Genomic DNA, 14,662 nt, shown 5'->3' on the forward strand with positions numbered 1-14,662 from the left:
AAGAACAAATGAAATAACTGACCAAATACAGATTTTGGTGTTGACTGAAGGAATGCATGCTGGCCAAGACATCAGAGGGCTTCCCCATTTTTCATCAAACTGGTGCTATGGGACTTCTTAAATCTCCACACAACAGGGGTCATGGTTTAACATTTCACATGAATGACAGCACTTCTGCTAGTTCTAGCAGCTCTCTTCAGGATAAGTCTGGATTATATACTCAACTCTGTAAAATGGGGCTTTTACCACAATTTTCTGATTCAGATGCAAGGCTGACAAAAACAAAAGCAATACTCGAGCATAAAACACACTTCAACTGGTTTTAAAAGCCAAATAAAATCATGAAAATGACAGAAGAAATACAATAAACCCACCCAAACAGAACAAAATGAACAGCTAGACAGCTTACTAGTGTATTTTGCCCAAGCTTTTTTTTGTGAAGTACACAGGAATTGATCAGTTAAAGCCTGAGATGACCAACGTTGGTCTAGATTAGAGTGGTGCTGGAAAAGCACAGCAGGTCAGGCAGCATCCAAGGAGCAGGAAAATCGACGTTTGGGGCAGAATGAAGGCAGGGAGCCTCTGGGATGGAGAGATAAATGGGAGGGGGGGTGGGGCTGGGGAGAAGGTAGTAAAGAGTACAATAGGTGGATGGGGGTGGGGATGATGGTGATAGGTCAGAGAGGAGGGTGGAGCTGACAGGTGGGAAGGAAGATTGGCAGGTAGAACAGGTCACAAGAACGGTGCTGAGCTGGAAGGTTGGGACAGGGGTAAGGTGGCAGGAGGGGAAAGGAGGAAACTTGTGAAGTCCACATTGATGCCCTGGAGTTGAAGTGTTCCGAGGCAGAAGATGAGGCATTCTTCCTCCAAGCGTTGGGTGGTGAGGGAGTGACAGTGGAGGCGGCCCAAGACCTGCATGTCCTTGGCAGAGTGGGATGGGGAGTTGAAATGTTGGGCTATGGGGCGGTGGGGTTGATTGGTGCGGGTGTCCCAGAGATGTTCCCTAAAGCGCTCTGCAAGAAGGCGTCCAGTTTCCCCAATGTAGAGGAGACTGCATCGGGAGCAATGGATACAATAAATGACATGGGTGGATGTGCAGGTGAAACTTTGATGGATGTGGAAGGCTTCTTTGGGGCCTTGGATGGAAGTGAGGGGAGAGGTGCGGGCGTATGTTTTGCAATTCTTCCGGTGGAAAGGGAAGGTGGTTTGTTGGGGGGCACAGACCTGACCAGGTAGTCAGAGGGAATGGTCTTTGCAGAAAGTGGAAAGGGGTGGGGAGGGAAATAGATCCCTGGTGGGGTCCATTTGGAGGTAGTGGAAATGTCAAATGACCTCCCCCCACCTTACCCCAGTCCCAACCTTCCAGCTCAGCACCATCTTCATGAACCTGTCCTACTTGCCTATGCTACCTTCTCCCCAGCCCCATCCGTCTCCCACTTATCTCTCACCCCAGAGGGTCCCTGCCTTCATTCCTCATGAAGGGCGTTTGCCTGAAGCCTATTTTCCTGCTCCTCGAATGCAGCCTGACCTGCTGTGCTTTTCCAGCACCACTCTAATCTAGACTCTGATTTCCAGCATCAGCAGTCCTCACTTTTGCCCTATACAACATTGCTACAGCTCCTACGCTAAAACGTTACACCAAAAAGACAGGAAGGTTAAGCTAAAAGATCTACAGAAACTGAAGGTCAACATTATGATGGTTCTAATAAACCTCAATAATAAAAACAAATGGAGGATTATAATCACAATTTCAAGATTTTTGATCAATAAAATGGCATTTTTATTTTTTTCCAGGACTGTATCTCTGAATACCTAAAAACTGACACAATCAGTATAGAGTCAACTCTGATTGCATTTGTTCAGCATACTCTCCACCAAGTTATTAGTACTTGAAAAGGAGACTAAACTCCAAATTCCTTCCACCATTTTGACCCCCCAGCCAAAAAAATCAAAAACCAGTAATCTGGTTTCTATACTGCTAACTAAAAACTGTAAGTTTGGAACTTAAACTGATCCTTTTGTGGTTGGAATATTGGCTTTCATGAATATCTTCTTTCTTGTGCTGTGTTACATGAGAGAAAATCTGCCAACTGATAATTATTGAACTTACAATTAGATTTACAGCATAATTTAATGTTTAAAAACTCAGGTTTTACCCCACTGCAAAAAACATTTCATAAGTAATCTACCACTGGAAAATTTTATTAAATATCCCAGTTTCCATATTACACAGAAGCATAATATATTTCAATTTCTTTCAATTCAGTATGTGAAGTGCTTCTATTTGTAATTAGATTATATGTATTTGACATGAAATGAAGTCTGCTATGTACAGCTGAAAAGGTTTTATGTAGGTCCCAGCCAGTCAGCGCAACATGGTTGGAGCACATTAGAATGTGACTGATCCTGATGGAGTCTTTGCAGTGGCTATTCCATGATTTAAGAGGTTCCCTCAGAACATGGTCCTGAATCTTTGAATACATCGGTCTGTAAAACTAAGCCATGAACAACTCTTTGCAATGGGTGACCAACACGTTTTGAATAGACGAAAAAGCATCTTTCACTGGGTTACGGTCATTGTATGCACGTTATACTCCACAGACTATTTGCAGAGGTCACAGAATTGCATTGCTAGAGCTTCTCAGGATGAACCACAACAATATCACCACTTGCCTTTCCAGTTCTGTTTTGCTCAGATACATTTCAGGAGATGCACAAAAATCTCTTCCTCTCTGCAGCCAGCGGCCTTGAGGTCAGATGGATACAGTGAGATTCCAGGCACACAAAGATCTACCAGAAGCTCCTTCTCACCACAAACCAAACTACGTCTTGAAGTTGGTTTCAAAGTTCTGACCAAGAGGCATCCTACCAAGTGACTTTGACAGTCTGCTCAGGGAATCATTATTTTTCCACAGGGTCTTGAGAACTTCACATATGAACCACTGCCTAATGAACTTCTGGTATACAGCTACTCTGCATAAACTTTCCAAGGATTCAGTAGTAGGACAGTCCAAATCAACAGAACATTCTGCAGCTATGTGGCCAGACCTATCTTTGCAACTAAGATTGATAGAATCAACTCCAATCTTGCACAGACACTCTTGATTTTTGCATAACACGAGTCCACCAGATACAGATAAATACAGGGAAATGACATGGAGAGATTGGGCACTGTGGAGCAGACAGACAACATTGTTCTGATAGCAGAATCACAGCTGAACAAAGCAATGATTGCACTATCCAGCCTTCCCTGAACAGACACAGGCCCTTGGCATCACCCAAGCTTGAAGGAAGCCTCAGATTCAATTTTCTATTTTCATTTCAAGAATTTAGTAACTTCTCCAATAAGAAAATGACGCCAATGTCCAGCTCTCCTAACTGTGACAGTTGCACAAGTGTTCATCTGTGAGCCTCTCTTCCCCAAGGGCCCATAAATGCCTTTTAACAAGAACTGCTGTAATTGATTAGCAATTTGAATTGCAGATTGAACAATACATCCGTCTGGTGGTGAAAGATAAACTTCCAATTTTTGCTGTTGACTGTCAAAAATTAGGGCATAAATTTATAAGTAAGGTAAGAAAAGAAATAAAAGGAAAGTCACTGGGAGTGGTTTATATGACTTATTGTAGGACAGAGTACAGGTCAAGAGATAAATTGGAGCTGTAAAGAAAAGCCTGCAATAAATATGGACAATTTTAATCTTCATATATAAAAACTGGAGATAAACATAACCTGAATGATGAGTTTAGTTTCTTCGCACAGTGTGCGCTGGAACTGACCAGGGAACAGTGTACCCAGACCTGATAATATGTAATGAGACAGGATTAATTGGTGACCTCACAGGAAAAAGTCCTCTGAAAGGTTTCACATTCAGTTTACGAAAATTAGAAATTAGGGACTGAAACTAGTGCTTTAAAAACTTTAATAGAAAAACAATTACAGGTTGAGGCCAGAGTGGACTGGGAAAATTACAGTAAAAGTTTAAAACAGCATATTTGAATGAGTTTAGGGACTTAATGGAAACCAAGGAAATTAGAGAAGACTTTAAACAAGCATCTTGTATTCATCTTCACAGTAGAGGCATCCTAGGAATAGTAAAAAAAAGGGACAAAAGGGAAAAGAAGAACTTAAAACAATCAGTAGAAAAAATTATTAATAAAGCTAATGTGATTAAACCAGTTTCTAATCAACCTTTTGAGAGACGTCGTGACACATTTCAGGAATAGGTGGGACTTGAAAATTAGCCTGCTGGCTCAGATGGAGGGACATTACCATTGCACCACAACAGCCTCGAATGGGATTAAAGGCTAATAAGTCCCTTGGATATATCTCATGCCCTTTATCCTAGAGTCTAAGAGGAAGCAGCTTCAGAGATAATGTTTGCATTCATCACATCTTCCAAAATACTCAGGATTCTGAAAGGGTTCCAGTGGATTGGAAAACCTCAAACATAACACTTCTATTCAAAAATGGACGAAGACAGAAAGGAGAAAACTCTTGACCAAACAAACACACAAAATGCTGGAGAAACTCAGCAGGTCTTGTAGCAACTGCGGACAAAAAAAAAACAGAATGGAGTCTGTCAAGACTTCTTCAGAACTACTTCTGAAAGATGCGCTGCTAGAATCCATATGTATAAATCCATCAGATTTTTGCTGCATTTAGTGAATTAGGATGCAAATGAACATCGAAATGATAGCGCAGTGAGATCTGCAAACTGGTGTGTTGCAGTTTAATATCCTGTTATAGCACAGGTGGCCATACCATGCTGTGAAATTTGAACAATACAGTCAGAAATCTTCAAGCTCCTGATCTTAACCACATTGTTACACAATGAGATGCAAAGATAAGAGTTTTTATTTAGAGAACAGTTTATAAAGAGACAGAAGAGGTCGGTCAGTCAATAGAGCCAAATAACCTTTTTGACCCAAAAAGAAATAAACTAAGACAGGTCAACTGAAAATAAGCCAAATTAATCTTAGAGAGGAAAAGGTATAGAATGTAACATTTACATCAAACAACATATACTGTACACAGGTACAGGGTTAACCCATAATCAAATAAACAGTCTGCAAAATACCATACAATATGATCAATACTACCGATTAAATAATCTGCATACATTTAAAAGAACTTCCATAGAAACATAATATTTTGCCACTAAGAAATATGTTAAAATATAAAATACCCTCTCCCATAATCTTATACAGTGCAATAAGCAAGTTTGAGAGAAAAAACCCGAATAGAAGCAAAGAAGTTATATGCAGGTTTGACAGAACAAATGGTGAAATACTGGCACTTTTGCTTAGTGAATCTGTAACAGGGACAATAGTCAGGATTGTACAAGAAATATATTTTCACAAACGAATATTAGGATCTGAAGAAGTGTGTTACTAAATATGTCTTTACAAATCAATCCAATAATGGACAATAAGTACGGAAGTTAGATTTCTTGCAATTAAGACTGCTTCAGAGTTAGACAGTTCAAGTAGTCTGTCTGTGTAAAAAGGCAGATATTACTGATAACCAGTGACAAAACCAAACAGCTAAATCATTCTTTTATTGCAAATAGCATCCCAATGTATGCATATAGCTTAAAAATTAAGTGTGCAATGGACTGTATAGCCAACGAAATTGGAACTTTATGAAGTTAATCACTCTTATGTACAGTACACTCCACAATCACACTGCAATCTGCAGTAAACACATTCAAGTTGTAACATTTCTCTTGATTCCAAAACCCCACGTCCAAGATGTTGGTTGAGACGAGACACTGGATTTTCTGTGGCTGCTGGATCCTGTAAAAGATTTCATTAGTTGCAATAACAGACATTAAAATTTGAATATTGCCAAGTGAGAAATACCAATAAGAAACCAAAGTTATAGGATAGTGCAGGTAGTCGTTTGGTCATAATGCCTATACTGGGACTTGGAGAGCAAACTGAACCCCACTTTGATGTTCAATTTGTACAGTAATTTTCTCCCCAACAAATTTTTAATCAAAATTCCTTCTGAATGATGCTTATTTAATCTTCCTTCACCATCCCTTCAGGCAATATATTTTATATCACAACAATCACTATGTAAAACGAAAAAATTTCTTTATCTTGGCAAAAGGTTAGCACAACATAGAGGCTCAAAGGGCCTGTATTGTGCTATACTGTTTATATTCTTAGCATACAAAATTGCAGAGGAATATACATCTGAATGGACTAAGAGTATTGAACAGCCAAACAGTATTTGCATGATCAAAGAAATACATAACTGGAATTCCAGATTTTGAGGGTATTTAAAAAAGTAGAAATAATTTTGCAAGCACGACGACACTCCAACACCCGATTATGAATTGCACTTCTTTAATGAATGCTTGTGTGAAATTATATTTCACTGATCATTACTAAAAATCCAAAATTATCTTGCAGGAAACCTATATCCATTAAATCCATTCAATTTCAAAATTGTCAGTGTCCACAAATATGAGGATACCCAAAGAATTTACTACTACAGTAAAAAGTTACAGCATTCAACAATTCTAGTTAAAAATCTATCCTAAACCTACATTTTAGCATAACAGCTTTGAACTCCAATCAATGCACCAACCATGTGCAATTTATTTTAATAGGTGTAAAATTTAAAGAAAGCCTTTAAATTCTCTCTCCCACATCAAAGAGGCCCATCTTCCCATGTTCGTGTTAAGATGAAGTATGTCAAAAACCTAAAAACTCACAATGAGGTTGCCACCCTACCACTATCTGCAATGAAACAATGTCAAATCTATTTTGTATGTCACAAGTGCATGTTATCTTATGATATTCACATTTCAATAGCATTTTAAGAAAACTAGTGATTCAACAGCCTGTCTTTTTTGCATAGATCTTGTCACGCAGCATTCTTAATGCTCTTAAAGCCTCATCTGGCTGTAACCATTTCTGCATGCAATTTTACACTTAACTATGCAGAAAAGTATGCAATCTTCTTAAAATTCACAATACAAAAATAAAAGCAAAAATTTTACTCCTGCTGTCTTACTATACTCCTATTTCAAGACAACATTTGGTGCCAGACTGCAGTTTAAGAACACAAAACCTGTGCTCATAAAGAGTCCACTGTGCTACGCATGGCCAGGTGACGATTTCAAATTCTCCGTCGCGATGATCTGACCTACCTTCAGATGCTTTGACAATACTATTGCACTGCTAGCTGTGAAACACAGTAGTGCAATAAAGTCAGAGCATCTGTCAGCAGCAAGCCTAGAAGAACTGTAGAACTTTCAACTGTCCCACCCCAACAAACTGATCTGTAAAAGCAATCAAGCTTAGCCAATTTCTATGTACATTAGCCACTAAAATGTTTGTTGAAATATTTTCTAAAATAATATTCTCTAGATATGATTTAAAACTCAATTATCAAGCTATGAACATTCATAAGTATTTAGTTTAAAAGTAATATTTTACTTAAAAAATTAACCTGATAGTGAGATGTCAACCCAGAAAAATCAATCTCATTATTACTGAATTTAACATCCTCATATATTGGGAGTGGTTATCAGATAGTTAAGGTTTTAGAGAAAATTTAATTCGAGGTTCAAATCTAGGTAGGAAGTCTTTTTTGCTGTCATATTGATATAAGCATAAACTGTAAAAGCTCATGAACCACAGGACAAACAGAAATTTAAATTTATGAATTAAATTATACTCAACATGAAATAACTAAGAGGCACTACCTTCTCACCTGGTCTACAGATAAGAGGTAAAGACTATCTACAGTAATTCTTGGCCTTTCTGAACAGCAACTCCAGCTGGAAGATAAACACAAGAAATGTGAGAGATTTCCAAACTTATTATTTCATAACTCCCATTGGTGTTCTAACACAGGGTATAGCCCAATTCCTTCCATATTCTACACTTCTCAAGTTTTACTACTTCAAAGTAGTAAATAACTTTCATCTGCATCCTGGCTGCTTGGAGTGTGTTCCAACAATCTGGACAAAATTATATAATTGCTTCGTGCTAATGGCTGGCAATCTCAAAACAAAAATCAACCTGACAGGCAGTAGTGATACTGACTGATGGAGTACCAGTGAAATCACTGCTAGGACTCCCAACTATTCACAATACACATTAACTGTTTAGATGAAAGAACTAAACATAACATCTCCAAATTTGCAAATGACTGGGTGAGTGGGAAGGCAACCTGGGAGGAGGATGCAGAGATGCTTCAGTGTGATCTGCACAAGCTGAGTGAGCAGATAAATCCATTACAGATGCAGTACAATGTGGATAAATGTAAGATTATCCATTTGAGGAGCAAAAACAGGAAGGCCCGGAATTCAGAATGGCTACAAACAGATGGAAACGTATAACAAAACCTATGTCCACGCACATCCGTCACTGAGGTGTAGCAGACAATAAAAGTGGCAAATATGTTGGCCTTCATAGAGAGATGCAAGCACAGGAGCAGGGATGCCTTGCTGCAATTCTATAGGGCATCGGAGAGATCACATCTTCAAAATTGTGCGCTGTTTCATCTCTATCAGTGGAAAGATATTCTTGCTAGGAGGAGTGCAGCAAAGGTCTACCTGACTGACTCCTAGGATGGAAGGGCTGGCACATGAGGACAGGTTGAATAGATTAGAATTACATTTGCTGTTTAGAAGAATAGTGGCAAGTGGAGGATATTTAATAGAAATATGAAGTATTAACAAGGCTAGACAGGATAGATCCATGACAGGGGAGTCCAAAATCAATCAGGGGTCATAGTCAAAGGATACATAATAAAACATTTAGAACTACGTGAAGAAATTTCTCTTCACCTCAAGATGATCGGTGAGCCTGTGGAATTCACTACTGCAGAAAGCAGGGGTATGATCCAAAATTAAAATTAATTTGCCAGAGAAACATGCATCCACGGGCCCAATGAACTGATTTGTTTATCATGATTTCAATGCATTCAACATTTCAAATCTGAAAACTCTGATCCATCTCATGTTAGGGGACTACAGATCACATATCATATAAAAAGTACAATAAATGCAAGCTTAAAATTGCTTTGCACCAACACTGATGTGGTGCAAAAACAGGGATTCTACACGTCAGATCAGAAATAACTTCCACACAATTCTAAAACCAGTTTGGAGAAAGGATACAATTGTGATAAAATGAATAACATATATAACGAATACATGGCATCACTCATTCAAGAATGTTTTAAACAAAATTAATAAATAATGATGTTTCAAAATATAGGTTCATGATTTTGATTTATAACACCAGATTTTAAAAATTTTCTTCAAAATTACCTCAGTATAAAAAAAGTACCATCAGCACCAACTTACCCACCAATGAAATTCTCACTGGTAAATATCTGCTCCTTCACAAGAAAGTCCTTTTAGGATGGGGGAGGGGCGGTGGTGGTTGGGGAAGAAATGCCCACTGAATTGTAGCTCCTATAGGCATTGATCTCATCGCCAGCCAATGCCCTTTTAATATTGCACTGCTTTTTTCTGTTATCACTAGTAGTACAACATAAAAAGGGCACTGGACGAACGGACAAAGGGCAGCAAGTTTGATGGTAGGGAATTTCTAACAGACATCACAAACATCAAAGTTGGAAAACAAATCAGCTTTAATTTGGCACAACCTTCAATTATTCAGGAAGGGATAACCAAACCTTTTGAACTATATTCTAGTGTCAGTCAGATACTACAGAACAGAATACTGCCACAACTGCAGCACTCTCCATAGTTCTTAATACACTAATAGTTCAACAAGAACAAAAACAAAAAGGTTTAATAGTTTAAGTTGTTGGAAGAACTTATTTTTAAAAAAGACACAAACATAATTTACAGTTTAAAATTTGATGAAGATTGCAGAAAACAAAAAAATTTAACAGCCTAACTTCAGAATACCAAAAACCTGGACAAACCAAGACCATCACCGAAAAATATTATTTGCTTACTTTCAGAACATATACTCAAATTAATAAAAATACTTTCCTGAAGCTATTAATTTCTTAAAGATTTAATTTCAGAAGGATGTTCAATGCTTAAGTCTCTCATCCATGTTGTTTGTTATTCAGAGCAGACTCAACAGCAACCATTAGCAGGCTACATGTCAGAATGAAGCACCATCACACCATCCCACATTTCTAGCAGAGGCCCCATCTTGATCTATAGCTCCCAAGTCCCCCGCAGCACCTCCACTGTAAAGCTCAGATGCTTGCTGGACAGATTAGCCAAGTCATTAATAAACAAACATTTTAACATCTTGACAAATTATTTAAGGATACTATCCTGCTTCAGTTATATCCAAGAAACACACAGTATTTGCACAGTATCTGCAAAAATCTAACATATTGCTGAATTAATCCATTTTAAAAGTAAACATTACATAATATACCCATATGCTTGTATAAACAATGGAATGAAAACAGAGCAAAGTACATCAATTAAGGTTTAAAAAAAGGACATGAACAAACATCTGCCATTTTCACACAGCAAAAGGTCCAATATATATTTCAACAATGGCAACAGAATTCATCAGTAACACAAACTTCGTGATTTAAAACAGGTGATCTGCCAATGCCCCTGTTATAATGATTCAGCAATAGATCTTTTAAACTATGTTAGTCAGGGAAATAGGTCATAACGCAGAAACAAAAAGTTCCTGCTCATTAAAACATATCCTGGGATTTTCTGTCACAGGAAGTCATGGCCTCATGTTAATTTACCAGGAAGATGACTATTGATCTAACTTCCCATCTCCATTTTTGATGATTGGAGCATCAAAGACTTCTCAAATTTTGGTAATTACTATTTACTGTTTTCAGAATCCTAAAAAATGGCTAGCTCAATGAATGACCTTGAGCCGAAATTTTATTTAAAATAAACATGAAATATGCTCTTCAACTCAAACTTATTACTTTGTATCGAACAAACATCCCAATATTAGGATCTGCATACATTTTACTGGTTTTTCATCTTTTTGTTAGCTGACAAAACCTATCAAAAAGGATTGCATGAATTCAAATAGATTCAGCATGATAAGGGGACTCAAGTTGTTTTACTTAATATTGTATTACCAAAATATTTCTGCATTATCATGTGGATATGTTTGCAACTGCAAGTCAGGAATGGTTTCACAGTTACTGTAGCAACAATGAAGAATTACAACCATTTCTCACTACAATCTCCATTTACTAAATTCATAAAAACACTAACATGAGAAGGTATTTTCCCCTGCCTAAATGAATGCTCAAAAAGAGAAACAAATAGTGCAAATCACTGCTTTCAAAAGTTTAATGAAAACTGATGATGCAACATTTCAATTTTGTTTTCCCTCATGCATTTTCAAAATGGAGCAGAAATTTCCCCACTTAAATATTGGAAAGATGAAGACATTGTATTTGCTCCTTGCCATTAACGTCATCCTTCTCTTGGACAAGTGTGAGACTGAACCAGACCATTTGTAACTTGGACGGTGTGGTGCTGGAAAAGCACAGCAGGTCAGGCAGCATCCGAGGAACAGGAGAATTGATGTTTCGAGCATAAGCCATTTATCAGGAATCCTGAGGAAGGGCTTATGCTCGAAATGTTGGTTGCCCTGCTCCTCGGGTGCTGCCTGACCTGCTGTGCTTTTCCAACACCACACAACTCTGATCTCCAGCATTTGCAATCCTCACTTTCTCCTAATATTGGTGGTGTTGACACTGAGAAGATCTTTCAATCACATATCAAGTAGAATGATTAACCGAAACATCATTTCTTGATTCTAACTCACCTGATGAAATCTACACATCTTAGAGACTTGACTATTTCAGCACACCACTAACTGGCCAAATATTTCTATTCTGCTCAAAACTAAGGTCATTGGAACATTGGTTCCCATGTCCTTACTCAAAAGTTCAATTTACACCATCAACCAGTTGCTAACACATACTACCTCTCAGTGAAGCCACACATCAATTTTAGTGCTGCTCATTAATTTTAAATTAGTTCATAGCCTCAACTCTCCTGCACTTGACTGAAGTATTTTTAAAGTGTAGTTATCATTGTGTTGTAGGAAGTGCAGCAGTCAATCTGCATTCAGCAAGGTCCCATAAACAGTAACATGATAATGACAGAATTTTGATGTCAATTAAGGAATTGGCCAGCACACCAGGAATAAGTTCCAATTTTGATCTCCCCCAAAACAGTGCTGCCCGAGATAAATGAGGCTTTGTTTATACGTCTCACCTGAAAGGTACCCAATTCTAAGAAACTAAGTCTAATCACTTGGGTTTCTCTGATTTTCATATCTCCACCACTGGCAGCTATTCCTTGAGATGGCCAGACCCCAAGCCCTGGAATTTGTTCCCATGCCGCTCCACCTATCTCACTTTCCTTTTAAAAACAAAATCACTGACTTCTTTAAAGAAGCTTTTAGCCATCTGCCTTAAACCAACCTCACGTGGCTTAGTATGAAATTCTGAACTCTGCTTTGAAGCAGTTTGCAACATTTTATTACAGTAAAGGCAGTATATAATTTATAAGCTGTTATCAGCTAGAAACAGTAGATATTTCTACAAATAGCAGCCTTTCAAAACAAGCACACAATCCTGGCTCGATACTGCCAACCAGAAAAGGATCATCATCCATACATGTTCAATATAGCTATCTATAACCTCAACACTCAAAGTATTAACTTTTGCAATATGCACATGGAATGTTTCTTTAAAGAACTTCAAAAGGTTACAAAATCTCCCCAGAAGCATACACAGAAATAGCTTTTCAGCAACATTATAATGCTCTCCCACCAGTGGACTCTTAGATTAGATTCCTTACAGTGTGGAAACAGGCCTTTCGGCCCAACCAGTCCACACCGACCTCCGAAGAGTAACCCATCCAGACCCATTTCCCTCTGACTAATTGACCTAACACTATGGGGCAATCTAGCATGGCCAATTCACCTGATCTGCACATCTTTTGGACTGTGGGAGGAAACCGGTGCACCCGGAGGAAACCCACGCAGACACAAGGAGAATGTGCAAACTCCACACAGTCACCCAAGGCTAGAATCGAATCTGGTGCCCTGGTGCTGTGAGGCAGCAGTGCTAATCACTGAGCCACCCTGTATTTAATTAGTGAATTACTTTGAATCAAGTCAGAGCTTGACTTAATTTAACAACAGTTTTTAAATCTTATTTTTGTTTGAAGAGCACTGATTTAAAAAAGCCTCTTAAATTTCCTCCACAATTGCAAGATTAAGTCCTAAACTTCCACGGCTTCCTCTCACTGTTGAAGAATCAAATTCAGTCACAGATCCAAGCAGTTCTCAGTAAAAATGTTTAACAAATAACATGCCAATATTTCGTGTGTGTGTCTCAATAGAGCATTCTGAATGGCTCAGGGAATGTAAGCAGCAGGTCTAAAACAAATGCCACTGCCTCATTGAGCAGCACACCTTTTTAAAAAAAACTCTTGAAAGGTTATTCGTGGAGTTGACGACGGATTAAATAAAAAGGAAAGACAACACTTCGTTTGTCCAAAGCCGGCAGTTCCACTCGACTACATCACCTCTGAAGCTCAAATGCCTAACTGAGCACAGAAAATGGTGAACAGAAATGGTGCAATTCAGAGGAACGGGTGCAAATCCATGGGAGAATAGAGTTTATAACTGTGAAATGCTGCAAACAAGCATTTAAAACATACAACCACTACGGCACCCCTCGGGGGCGCGCGGACAAGCTTCTCCTACTTTTTGGGAGGGGTGGAGGAGAATTGCCTTCGGACACAATCCGGTTAATAAAAGATGCACCGCAGCTCATTTGTCTTTAAATCAGTTTTGCCACTTTCAAAAAAAAAACAAAAACAAGGAAAAGATACGAAATAAAAACAAAAATGTTTCTACGAACATTATTTTTGAAATAAATGAAAAAAGGTGATCCCGATTAGATCGGGTCGACAGTTTAAAACGAGCGGGTCCTGTTGACGCGGGGGTGGGGGGAGGGGGCGTCGACCGAGGAGCTCGGCGGGCGGTTAGAGCAGTTGAAGCGTGGGCGCGCACACGCAGGCCGCCGCGTCGTCCCGCGCTCCGGAGCAAGCGATCTCCAGCACGCGAAGGCGCGCGCGCACGGCGAAGAACGGGCGCGAGCGTCGACAAACGCCGGGAACGCCTCGCAAAGCACCCCACCCCCACCCCTCTTCCGCACGTTTCACCACCAGAATAGCTGCTGATTCCCCGAATACCGACTAAAACCCCATGCTCTGGATCGAGGCCATTCCGATCGAAAGAGAGAGAGAAAAAAACATCACAGGGACGTCGGAGAGGGGGCCGCCGCCGCTTTGGGAAGAGAGAGAAATCCCACTCCCGCCATTTTCGCACCAGTTACCCGGATGCAAATCAAGACGAGGGGCTTTCAAACAAATTAAAGTTTTAACCATAAAAAAACACCCAACGCGCTCGCGAAGGATTTTAAAAAACTTTTTTCCCGCGACCACAAGGCTTTACTCTACCCAATGCAATAGGTTTCTTACGTTAAAATTCGCCCCCGACCATTCAATAATTTTTAAATTTTTTTTTATAAAACCTCTTACCATCGCTTCCAGCTTGTTGACCGCGGCCTCCATATTGAATAGTTGACATTCCGAAGGCAAACCGATAAAGGGGGCTCGCGGACGTGATGA

At 39.1% G+C, this 14,662-nt stretch overlaps 1 protein-coding gene across 1 annotated transcript in view; it reads right to left on the bottom strand.

Annotated features, from left to right (window-relative positions):
- The window catches only part of ska2 (spindle and kinetochore associated complex subunit 2), a 40,854-nt gene extending 26,194 nt beyond the window's left edge, over positions 1 to 14,660 (bottom strand). Inside the window, exon 1 of the mRNA XM_072589998.1 lies at positions 14,573 to 14,660. Within this exon, the coding sequence (XP_072446099.1) occupies positions 14,573 to 14,605 (33 nt within the window). The 5' untranslated portion in view covers positions 14,606 to 14,660. The remainder of the gene's footprint in view (positions 1 to 14,572) is intronic.
- Positions 14,661 to 14,662: the final 2 nt, after the last annotated feature.

Source organism: Chiloscyllium punctatum, chromosome 19 (genome assembly GCF_047496795.1).
Source record: "Chiloscyllium punctatum isolate Juve2018m chromosome 19, sChiPun1.3, whole genome shotgun sequence".
NCBI classification, from domain to species: Eukaryota; Metazoa; Chordata; class Chondrichthyes; order Orectolobiformes; family Hemiscylliidae; genus Chiloscyllium; species Chiloscyllium punctatum.